Here is a 12,618-nt window from a genome sequence, read left to right as displayed (position 1 = left end):
GTAAGGATGCATGAGCAATAGAAGCTTGCCTCCTGACATGTAGTCTCCCCAGTCATAGAGTTAAAACTCAGGGCGTGTGTGTGTGTGTGTGTGTGTGTGTGTGTGTGTGTGTGTGTAGCTCTGGCTGTCCTGGAGCTAGCTCTGCAAATCAGACTGGCTTTGAACTCACAGAGATCTGTCTGCCTTGGCCTCCCCAGTGCTGGGATCAAAGGCCTGGACCACCACTGCTGGCTATAAGAAATCATGTTGTTTTAAAGAAGCACATTGATGCAGTGAAGTGTTTATCTTACTCTACAATGACACGAGTGTTTGTGCAGCTTTGGCTTCCTTGTCATGAGGCTTTTATGAATTGAAAATGCTGTGGAGGGAATTTTATTGTCTTCTGCACAATCTGAAAGATCAAAATTGTGAAATTTTTTTAATAGGTGTCGATGACTGTCTGTCCCTACCAGACAAGTTAATAACTTTCTAGTGATGGTGGATTTCAGTGAAGCCAGGTACAGTTGCTCCTGAATACAGAAGAGGAGAGTGGGCCTTTTAAAATTTTTTTTCCTTTTTAAAAAGAAGCCATGGTCTTTACTAAGGAACAAAAACAGTGCTAATTTCTTCCAAAGAGAACTGGAGACTCATAAAAGTTCTTTTTCTGAGCAGCTGTGAGAAAGGCTACTTCGGGGCACGGTGTGAGCGAGTGGACCTGTTTTACCTCCAGCAGGACAGGGGGCAGATCCTGGTGGTCTGCTTGATAGTGGTCATGGTGGTGTTCATCATTTTAGTGATCAGCGTCTGCACCTGCTGCCAGTAAGTGTGTTTACACTGATGTTTAAGTATGAGAAATTTTATCTTGCTTTTCTCTGCTTCCCTTTTCTTCTCTTCTTCCTCTTCTTTCTCCTACTATCCCTTCACTTTTGCTTTACTTTAAATAAATCAACTTTCTGAGGCTTGTGTTTGTTGACATAAAAATTTTATTAATAATAAAACACAGCATAGATAGTTTTTAATCAATCTACAGGAAATAAGTATTATAAGTTAAAATAAAATTTGTAGATATCTTTGGGCTAAACCTTTCTGCTATTTAGCCCCAAAGGGAGGTGTAGTTTGTGTTTGTTAGTAACTTAAATGGAATTATCATTTTCCAAAACTGTTTCATTACATAGTGATGTTGAAGAATTAAAAAAAAACAAACAAAAACATTTTGTGACCATATTAAAGTAATTAATTTTATATGAGTGGACAACTTCTTCTGTTTTAATTTTCATGAGTTCTCATTATGCATTTGGAATTCAGAGATACATTTTTTTTTTTACTTTGAGGGACAGTGGGTTAGAAAATTATTAATATGTGAACAGTTTCTTTGAAAACCTATCATTGAGTTTAATATTTTGTTGCCTTGAGGAGGATCCACCCCCTTTTAAACCATGGCATCCTCCTCTGGGCTCCAGGCTGTGCTGAAAGAGGATGTCACTCGATTCCTTTATAGTGTTCCTGGAATAAAACAAAGAAATACAGAAAAACAAACAAACAAAAAAACCCAAAAACCAAAAACATAAACTAATTTTGACCAGCTCCACAATTAGATATTTTTGATGTTCTGAAGAAATTTCAAAATGTCTCTGAGCTTGGATTGTATTTTCTGTAAAACACGTGTACTGAACTAGATAATTTAGAGGAATCCTAGACATTTAATTGAAAAATAGTTTTGAGTTTTTATACTTTATTGTAGAAAGAACTATTTTTAACTTTACATTTAGGTCGGAGGATATGTCGAACACAGCTGGGAAATGACCTTTTTATATTAACCTTGAACCACATGTTCAAAAAGCTAGAGTGCATCACAGAATATTAAACCAATTTCTTCGTTTACATGCCTAGAAGTTTAGTAATATTTCCAGGGGTTACAGACACTCTTCCAGTTTCTATGCCTGACTCCAGCCCTTACTGCTTCTCCTTAACATCAAGTAGTGCTAATTGTTCTGCACTGTGAAATAACTTTGCATGACAATTTGTCTTCTGTCCACTAATCTCTATCCATAATTAGGAACCAGATTCTTCCTGTGTATATAAATACTTGCTTGCCACCAAGGCTGTGGGCCTTTGGCAGCTAACACTTGAACTTACAAAAAGGAATGTGTCAAAAGAAGCCAGTGGACTTAAGACAAAAGTGGAGCTTACATATCTTGAACAGCATAGAATTAAGGCCCGGGCTCTCTTACTGAATATTTGCATACTGACTTAAGCTCACACACTCAGACTAATTCCTAACATGTTATTTTTCAAGTCCTCTTCGGAAACATCGTAAAAAAAGGAAGGAAGAGAAAATGGAAACTTTGGATAAAGATAAAACTCCCATAAGTGAAGATATTCAAGAGACCAATATTGCTTAGCGGTAAGTGTGCCAAACACAGTAGAAGGGAAGCTAGGGACTGACTGCAAGTGGCGAGTTAGGGCTTAATTATGTCTAATAATTACTGATTGGAATTCGATTGTGTATACAAACATCTAAAGATAAACTCATTTTCTTTATGACAAAACCTCAACGATTTGCTCTAACTGTATCATGATGTAATAACAGAAACATAGAAACAGTTTTTTTGTTTGAACATGCTAAAATAATTAATTTTAATTTTATGTTTAAAGGCCCGTTCCATTCTTTTCCTTTTCTCAAATGCGCTACCACAGAAGTAGGCATTCTAATGCTACATAATTGTCATGGGTATTTCATATATTTTTTCTTCCACCCTTTTGAATAAAAGAAGTATTTTAATTTAAACATATCAAACCAAGAGAGAAAATACAATAGCAGTAGCAATGTGATGTTGATGATGGTGATGATGTTGGTGTTGGTGATTGTATCGATATTGAGGATGATGACACTGGTGATGATGATAGTGGTGGTATCGGTGATGGTAATGACGATGATGACGACGATGAGGATGGTGGTGGCGGCGATGATGATGATGGCCATCCGTGATGGTGATGTTGGTGAAGTAACTTACATAAAGCACATTTCCCAACTCTTGAAGTGCTTGTGAGTTGGGATCTCAGCAGGAGTCACAAATCCTTCCTTTCAGCTAATTCAGTGCAGATATTCTTTTTTTTATTAGATCTTTTATTTACACTTCAGATGCCATCCCCTTTCCCCATTCCCCCCCCTTAGAAAACCCCTATCCCATGCCCCCTTTTCCTTTTTGTATTTATACATTTTTTAAAAAAAATGTTTATCATAGGCTTTATAAGTTTGGTATTGTTCAATCAGAGGTGTAACCCACTACCCAACCTAGATATAACAACTATCTTTGACTGGTGGAGATACATGAACATCTGCCTCCCTGTCTCCCCCCTCTTTCTCTCTTTCATCACCTAGCTTCTCCTCTCCTTCTTCTCTTCTTACTCCTTTTCTTCCTCTCAGTACTCCTCCCACCTTAGCTCCTCCTACACATCACCCTTCCTGTTAAAATGAAATTTTTCTCTCAAGATACAATTAGAGCATAATTATGCCAATTTGTACCAGTGAGGTACAAGATAGTCCTAATACCCAGTCCATCCTTTTGTTGACTAACCAGCTCCTCTGTCATCTATCCTAACTAAAACATTTAGTTCTGAACCTGGCTTTTGGATGAATGTCAGCTGACGTCCATCCACTCACATCTTTTCTCTCAAGGTAAATAGCTATAAGTTTTCAACCCCGTCAGAAATCCAGAATGACTGAGTTAACTATAATTGTGGGAAGCACAAAGCATAGCTTCTAAAACTTAGCCAATTTATAGAGACCTCTGAACACCTGGACACTCGCTCTACTTCAAAACGTTGGAGCATCTGTTCTTCTGCCTTCTGGCCCAGGATCATCTGACAGACCTTAGTGCTGCAGAATTATTAAGGGTTGATTACTCTGTCTAGGCAGATATAATCAGTCGACTATTCTGCAAGTGTGTCCTTTTCTGGACAGTAATTTGTCTGTAGAAGGAAAGAAGCAATTCTTCCCTAGTGGCTGTCTCACCACAACTGGAGTAACTCCAAGGATGCTCAATTCAGTGCAGATATTCTAATGAGAGAACACTGCTAGGTCAATCTCCCAGGAGTCTAGAAGTGCCACTTGATTTTGGCAGCAGCAAAAAATCATTAAATACCCTGTAGCTGGTGGGGCCATGATGAGGGTTAGCTGGTACCCTGCTAGGTGGAAGCAGAGCCACTGCTGAAACCTAAGAAATGGGGGAAAAATGCCCGAAGTGACCCTGCTTTGAATCTTCAGCACATTCTTGGCAGCCTGTAGCTGCAGCCCCAAACAAGTCACAGTGGAGCAGAGTCCCAGCCACGTAATCAGTAGCAGAGCCCCTCGGAAAATCTGCCAGGGGCACACAGAGCCCAAACTGCAGAAATCAAGTGGGATGATTTGGGTTATAAAAACATCAAATCCAACTAAGACTGTTTTAAAAATAAAGTAGCGTGTGGACCCACACGGAGTGTGCTGTTACAGTTCGCAGCACTGAGACTCATGTTTAAGGAAATATAATTTCTCTCTTTCTGCTAACTTTTCACAGCACTGGCTAAATTCCTGGCCAGTTCCTCTAGGTTAGAGAGGCTGGGAGCAATCAGGCCTGGTGTTTCCTTGTTCAGCCTCAGCATGAGAGAGCAGTCGCTTTCCATAACTCTCTCTGGGTACAATGACTCTCCTTTCCACAAGCATCTCAGTAGCCAATAGTGGCTAGTAACACTTGCTGAAGAATTACAGTGTTCTTATCATTTATTACAAAGACAACCCTAATGAAACACGAAAACCGACTCTGGATTAGCTAGTGCTTTTTATGGTGCTTTTTTTTTTCTTGTAAAGTTGCTGCCCCTGTTTTCTTCATTCTTACAGGTTATAAAGTTATCACAAGCTGGTGGCAAACTACAAAAGACCTGACACATTTTGCAGATGGACAGGACATGTCTCAGGAAAACAGCTATTAGAAATGAATGTATTTCTATTTACATTTTTCTATTTACATTTTTATTATTATTTTTAACTGTGTGTTGCTTGTTATTGTTTTTAATAATGATATTTTTATTACAGTCTAATAGTTGAGAACAAATGAGCTGGTTAGGTAACAACAGCAATAAGGGATATTTGAATATAAACTTTGTTGCCAGGATTATTAAACAAATCAAAGTGGGAAAGAAGTTAGATTTTAAGAACTGAGTCACCATCAGGCAGTGATGGCACATGCCTTTAATCCCAACACCTGGGAGGCAGAGGCAGGTAGATTTCTGTGAATTCAAGGCCAGCCTGGTCTACAAAGCAAGTTCCAGAATAGTCAGGGTTATATAGAGAAACCCTGTCTCACAAAATAAAACAATCAAACAAACAAACAACCTGAGTCAATAATAAGGCTCCCTGAGTTTGTACACTTACCATACTCTAAGAGCTTAAAATATATTATTTCATTTTATTATTTCAGTAATCTGTGAGATTGCATATTTTTGTCCTCATTCCTATATATGCAATAATTATTATAAGATAAATAATTTCACTTAGATTTAGAGATAGAGGAATTGATAGAGCCAAAACTGAGATGGACCGGATTTAAAGCTGATGCTTTTATCCTTTTTGTTAATTTGAGTTCCTGAGAACTAACTCAATAGTGGAATCCAAGATTTCTGCTGGAACTATGCTTTGCTATGATTCTGAGATAGTAGGGAGATTTTCCCGTGTTGACACAGAATACTGAGTCCTGGCTAGAGCTGATGTCCGCATCATGATTTCTGCAGGATTGACTTCATGGTTATTATTATCTTGCTTTTTCATAAAGTCTCAGTGACATGAGAAAATTCTTAGATCAACAGAACAAACAGCAAAAGTAAATGGCTGGTGTTGGTTAGCCTATGCATGGATGCTTATGCTCAGTAAAGTATAAACAGCACAGGAAGAGACTGTTAGTACTAGTGATGTCACAGCTGAGCATATGTGACCATAGCCTCAAGTCCAATGTATGTATAATTGCTCTCAGGTGAATTTTGATGTCATAACAAACACCCTGACCATAGATAGCATTTATGAATTGAACCATTTTGCCACTATTGTGTTCCTTTGACTATATGCTATGTTTAGTAGAAACTATATTAAACATAAAAATAAAATAAAATTTATATTTAGTCAGTATTCTATAGAACATGGAAATTTCCACATTGATTAGGTTAGGTCACTTACAGAGCCAATGGGAAGATGTCCTCAGATAGTGCTGCTTTCCTGCCTGTCGGGATCCTTGTAAATTTTACTTTACAAGAGAGATTCCAGATTCAAACAAAAGCCTACATTCCCTATGTTCTTTTAACAGTGTTTGTGAGTATGCTGGGGTTTCAGTAATGAAGATTACATGCCAATTCCACTAAGTCTAAGAACTGACAAGTTTCAAAATGGTTTTTCTCCCTTGTGACTTAATGTCTATTCTTGGGGGTAGGGGGAAGGCTACCCATATCTAACTCAGATGCATGTTGTATTTAGTCTCCTTGGGCTCATGTGTAAGTTTTCTCTCCATTCTTCTTTAATGCTAAACAGGTTTGGGTTAAATGGCCCCTAGAACATTAAAAATACCACCAGTCCTGTTAAGTGTCTCTGCTTCCTGGTCCTCGGTTGACTGACCAAAGCAGTCAATGTTGGGAAACTCCTCATTTTTTTATCTGAAACATTTAATGGTGTCTCTTGATATCATCAAAGAATTTTAAGAACTTTCATGTTTTGTTCAAAGTGTATTTTGTAATTGTTTTTGCATATACTATGTTGTTTATATAGACTAGTTATAATGAAATAAATTTATTTTTAAACAAAGCAACCATATTTTTCCTTGAGAATGTTCTACTGGTATATATATTATACTCTCTTAAAGGTAACTTAAACCACATGGCTTCTGAAAGCACTATAAAGATATGAACTGATGTCAACAACTTTTAACCAGACATTTTTATACTCACCAAACCAAGGAAAATTGATTTCAAGTTTCTAATTCCCCAGGAGTACTTCAACTGGCCAACCAAATACAGCTGGAAGTAATGTTGAAAGAAAGGGTCAAAATGCTGAGCAGATAATCATATGGGTGTCTCCATTTTCCAAATGCTTCAGTATAAAAGAAAATGCATGAGCCAAATAGAATACCTCTAATGCTTCAATGAATGGTTTCTACAAAATTTTTAAAGCAATTGTACTCACACACACACACACACACAGGCACACACACACACACACACACACACACACACACACACCACTCTGTATATGCATTTCATTAAACATGTTAGTATTTCCATAATACATTCCTCATTTGGCTTAAGATAGTTCTGTTTGAATTTCTTTAACCTGGAACTAAGTGATTGAGCTGTGTCCTGAGGTTGTAGACAAGAGTTTCTCAATGAAAAAACAGAAACAAAACCAAAACAAAAAACCAAAACCAAAACAAAAAATATAACTGTTGTCTTCTGTGAAAGGGTTGCTTTCAAATAGTGTCTGCTAATGTATAAAAGGAGGCTCATTTCTAGCATCAAAATTCCATCATCACGATCCAGCCATGCAGAAGAAGCTCAGAGAAGGAATAGGGCATCCACTGAATACCCTTGAGCACCACAGGAACTGGGCCACCACTGCTGAGAAACACACAAAGGAATAAGGTGTGGTCTCTCCAGAAGCACCCATCTGAGTGGGTGAATGAGTTATGCACTGAAAATTTCCATATCGTTTGATACTGTTTGTATAAATATCAACTTCACTGGATAATGGAATACCTAAAAACTTGGTAAAGCATCATTTTGGATTTGCCTATTAGCATGTTCCTGGAGGAAATAAGCATGTGACTCTGAAAAGACATGAGATGGACACATATTCTGCAGCCGTGGACATTAGAACTCAAGGCTGCTCAGCCTTGGGACTCTGGACCTTAGCCAGATCTTAGTCCTGGGTTCTCAGCCTCACACCAAAAGTTACATGGTCATGGGTTTTCTGTATCAAGAGACTTGGATTTGGACTGAGCTACATTGTGTTATCCCTGGGTCTCTAGATTGCTAAAAATCTGTTGTGTAACTTATCAGACACAACAATCACACGTACCAATTCTCTTAATGTCCCCACCCACGTAACTGTAGACATATTCTATCTATTCTGACTCTAGAGAGCCCTAACACAGGTGCTCCGAGTCACAGGTACACATTGTAAGAGAGGGCGACTTGGATGCTCAGGGAGCCAGGGAATGTGCTGGAGGAGGTTACACCTAAGTTGATAATTTAGGTATATATTGTAAATATACACTGAATAGCTTAGGGAGCCAAGAAATGTGATGGACGTTACACGTACACTGATGATTTGTTCTTCAAAGATAAAGGTTTTTGTCTCAAATCTAAGTTCTAAATATCCCAGAAAGCTTTGGTGGTTAAAGGCACCAGTGAGTATTGCTAGGAGAGAACAAGAGGAGAGAAGAAAGCAAAGGTTTCATGCCTCACCCTGCATTGCTTTGGTCTTTGTCCAGCAAGTATGTGGGCACATACACCTGAAGGTGAGGTGCTCCTATGCCTGTGGAGAGAACTTATCTCCCTTCTTCCATTAAATATTTAGGCCCTTTATATTTTCCACTCATACCAGTGTCCCCAGTGTGAGCAAATTACACGAAAGTCAGAGCAAAATCTTTAGGTCAAGGGTTGGGGATGGTAGGTGACAGGGGTACAAAAAAGTTTTGAGTCAAATAACCTGAAATTGTTCTTTAATTTGTTTGGTTTCACAAGGTCTTTCTTTGCAGGCAAAACAAGCCTGAAACTCCCAATCTTTCTGCCTCGGTTTCTTGAGTTCTGGGATTAGAGACATGTACCCACACTTCCAGAAATAATATTACTATTTATACACTATTTAATATTTATGTAGTATATATTATTCATTCATTTATTCATTCATCCATCCATTCATTCATTTATTGTCTATACTTGAAACTAAGCCCAGGGCTATGTCACTGAGACACATTTAGGTAGGAAGACACAAAGACTCTTAACTGGACAATGAGCAGAGTGTGAGAGACTTTGAGTTCTTACTGCTAAATGGGATATCTTCATCAAAACCCTCCCCTCATGGCTCAGGGATCTATTCAGAAGAGGAACCAGAAGGATTGTAAGAGCCAGAGGTAGAAGATGACTCCAAGGAAACAATGTCTTGCAGACACAACAGGATTGGTGAACTCACAGAAGTTGCAACAGCTTGCTTAGAATCTGCAGAAGTTCAAGCCAGATGGGGGTCCCAGTATTAAGAGGAGGAACTGGATATGGGGTCTGATTCCTAACCAAGAAGCTATTTGCAGTTGATACCTACTGACTAAGGGAAACTCAGTTTTCTCCAATGGAGAGTCACTACTATATCAACGACACTTTAGGCCAGTCCCCTCGCTCAGGAATAGTCGGCCAACACAAAATAAATGTCATGTTTTTATGTTACCCTTTGTTTTGTTTCAGAATCTTTTGTCTTATTAGTTTTATTTGTTTGTTTGCTTGCTTTTGTCTTTCTGAGAGAGAGAAAAGCAGAGAGAGAGAGAGAGAGAGAGAGAGAGAGAGAGAGAGAGAGAGAGAGAGAGAGAGAGAGAGAGAGAATATGAAATTGATTGAGTAGGGTGGTGGTGAAGAGTCAGGGAAAGAGAACAACATAATCAAAATATATTATATGGAAAACATTTTAAATTAAATAAAATATGAAAGAAAAAACCAGTTTGAGCAAAATTTTATAAAGGAAAATAAGGATGTATTCAGTGTCTATGATGTAGAGACCAGGACACTTCCTTAAGAGATATTTATTTTACAGTAATCAGCATATTACTCACTTGATCATTCCTTTATCCATCTAAAAGTTGTTTTCAAGAATGTAATAGGTGCTAAGTACCGTTGGCACTAGATTTGTACCAATTTTGTGAAACAGTTAAAATGTTTTTAAAAAAAAAAAAACCTAAACCTCTGACCTCATAGCTTTCTTTGAGTGAGTCTGGTCTTTCATAGTATAGAATTTAAGTGAAATGTATCGAAAAACACTGTTATGCGGGATATTATTATCAGATTTCTAAATCTGTAATTTTTTCATCATTTCCAAGTGTTTTAATAAACAAACAAAAGCAAACCTTCATGGAAGAGCCCAGCGTATAGGATGACCGGGTGATTTCCCTTGTCCTCAGTAATTGACATATTTTGTAGTGACTGCCAAGAGCACACATGCGTAACTGTGGTTCCTGGGTCTAAAATTGGCTTTTAATACTTCTGTCCATTAGGCTTCAGGAACACTGGGGCTATACTTGGGCACCTGCTATTCCTCAGAGTCCTTTATGCGTCAATATAATTCCTTTTCCCTTAGAGCAACCAATTCCCATATGATTCCCTTTGCCAGCCAAGCATTAACGCCAGAACATAATGTGCAATTACTCCACTCTTGCCTCTTTGCTAATGTTACCAGACTCTAGGAATGTGTGTGTTATCATAACATCTTGCTGGCACTTCTGCAAGCAACTCATTCTTCTCCAGTCCCCATCAGCTACTGACATTTATGGAGTCTAAAATCCTTTATAAGGGAACTATAAAATTATACAACTCTGAAAACTGTATCATTAGTTATTTCAAATGATAAATAATTAAGATTGTTGCTGGACATTTCAAAATGTGGGTCTGGCAGTACAATTGGTCAACAGTTATAGTCATTACATATATTCTAGATGAAAAGTTGATCAACCACGTTTTCAAAGGATTTTTCCCTGCATGCCTTGTTACTTTCACTGAAGTTTGAATTACATAATAGATAAATGTGGGACAGAGGTACATGGAAAGGCTCCTCCCCCTTTATATTTTGCCTTCAGTTTATTTGAAGAGGCAAAGTGCTTCACAAACGCAGAGCTCTTTAACATTGCTTGCCATGACAAATCTAATTATTTCTTATACAATGGACAAATAATAATAAATTATTCTGAAACTGTCTCACCCAAGCTAGATAATGGTGTTCATTGTTCTGTGTTTTAGGGAAAATGGAAAAATCTTGAAGTTGACTTGATCTCTAGAGCTACTTTGAAAAATTGCAGTGTATGAACTCATTGAAATAAACTTCTTTATGCTTTATATTTTTAACATGCTAGGAACATTTTGTCTACTCAATGAACTGGAAGCAAAAATTCTAAAAAGTCACTTACAGAGTGTTTTTATCTGCTTGGTTGGTTTTTATTTTGTCTCACTCTTTAAAACAAGAAAAATGTGATCTTGAATGATTGTGTGAACACTTCTTTGACTCCTAACTCTAACTGGACTCCTAATCAGAACTCTTAAGCACATAGTGCTCTCAGCTACTGCTGGAATGCCACGGGGAAGGAGAAGCTTACCTCTGGACTATCGCTATGTGAAGGTCATGAGCATATTCTTTGTTTAGACGTTAGGGCTTCAATCTGCTACCTGACCCTGAGGTCATGGGTAGACTCTTTAACCCTGCTAAGCAGTTCCTTCACAAAGTTGAAATAGATGGTGAATAGGGCAATTTAAGAGGATCCAGTGAGATTACAGCAGTTAAATGCTTATTAGGACACTGGGAGTATTTCTTTTTCTTTTCCCTTCCTGGTTACCCTTCCACAACTCCCCTCATCCCATCCTTCCTCTGCCCCCTCTCTTTTGCCTCTATGAGGGTAATTCCCCAGCCACTCACTCCTGTCCCACCTCTCCATCATCCTCCTATGCTGGGGCATCAAACCTCCACAGGACCAAGAGTCTCCCCTCCCATGATGTCAGACAAGGCCATCCTCTGCTACATAGGTATCTGGAGCCACGGATCCCTCCCTGTACAGTCCTTGGTTGGTGGTGAAGTCCTTGGGAGCAGTCACTGGGTGGTCTGGCCAGCAGACATTGTTCTTCCTATTGGGTTGCAATCCCCCTCTGCTCCACCAGTCCTTCTGCCAACTGCCCCACCAGGGTTCCCAGCTCATGGTATGTACTCACTGATAAGTGGATATTAGCCCAAAAGTTCACAATGTCCATATACAACCCACAGACCATATGGAGTTTAGGAGGAAGGAAGATCAGGGTGTGAATGCTTCAGTCCTGCATAGAGGGTGGAACAGGATGATCGTGGGAGATGGAGGGTGGGGGGACCTGGGAAGGAGAGAGAAGGGGGAGGGAAAAAGGGGGCAGGATCAGGTACTGGAGGAGACAAAAGAGAGGAACTGAGGAGGGTCAGGAATATTTCTGAATGCTGGGAATGAGTGGGATTAGTGGTGGTTATCATTGCTAAGATCACTACACAATGAAGGTGTCAGTCACGGAAAGCCAGCGCCTCTACTCAGATGTAGTGCAAGCTCTCTAAGTGTTTAGGTGTTCCTGAGTCCTCTGGAAAAGAATGCTGTTCTATTCCAGGATAGAAGCACCTGAGCTTAGGTGCAGCACTCGGCCCAGGGAGCAGGCTGAGAATGCAGACTCTTCTAACAGCTTGCTTCATCCCATCTTTCTGTACTTCTTTCATTAGAGCATGAAGGAAAACACTAAGAAACAGGCATGGTGCCAGTGGAACTAAGCACAAGGACTAGTGGATTTTTAACTTATGCTGGGATGGATGTAAGCTAGGTACTCTCGATGAGTATCAGGGATGGGCTTAAAAAATCATTTGGT

General features: G+C 39.0%; 1 protein-coding gene across 1 annotated transcript in view; it reads left to right on the top strand.

The window, feature by feature from the left end:
* The window catches only part of Btc (betacellulin), a 44,030-nt gene extending 36,900 nt beyond the window's left edge, over positions 1-7,130 (top strand). Inside the window, exons 4-6 of the mRNA XM_034508802.2 lie at positions 652-798; positions 2,276-2,383; positions 4,856-7,130. Of these exons, the coding sequence (XP_034364693.1) occupies positions 652-798; positions 2,276-2,381 (253 nt within the window). The 3' untranslated portion in view covers positions 2,382-2,383; positions 4,856-7,130. The remainder of the gene's footprint in view (positions 1-651; positions 799-2,275; positions 2,384-4,855) is intronic.
* Positions 7,131-12,618: the final 5,488 nt, after the last annotated feature.

Source organism: Arvicanthis niloticus, chromosome 7 (genome assembly GCF_011762505.2).
Source record: "Arvicanthis niloticus isolate mArvNil1 chromosome 7, mArvNil1.pat.X, whole genome shotgun sequence".
Taxonomy (NCBI): Eukaryota; Metazoa; Chordata; class Mammalia; order Rodentia; family Muridae; genus Arvicanthis; species Arvicanthis niloticus.
This window is presented reverse-complemented; position numbering and strand designations above follow the sequence as displayed.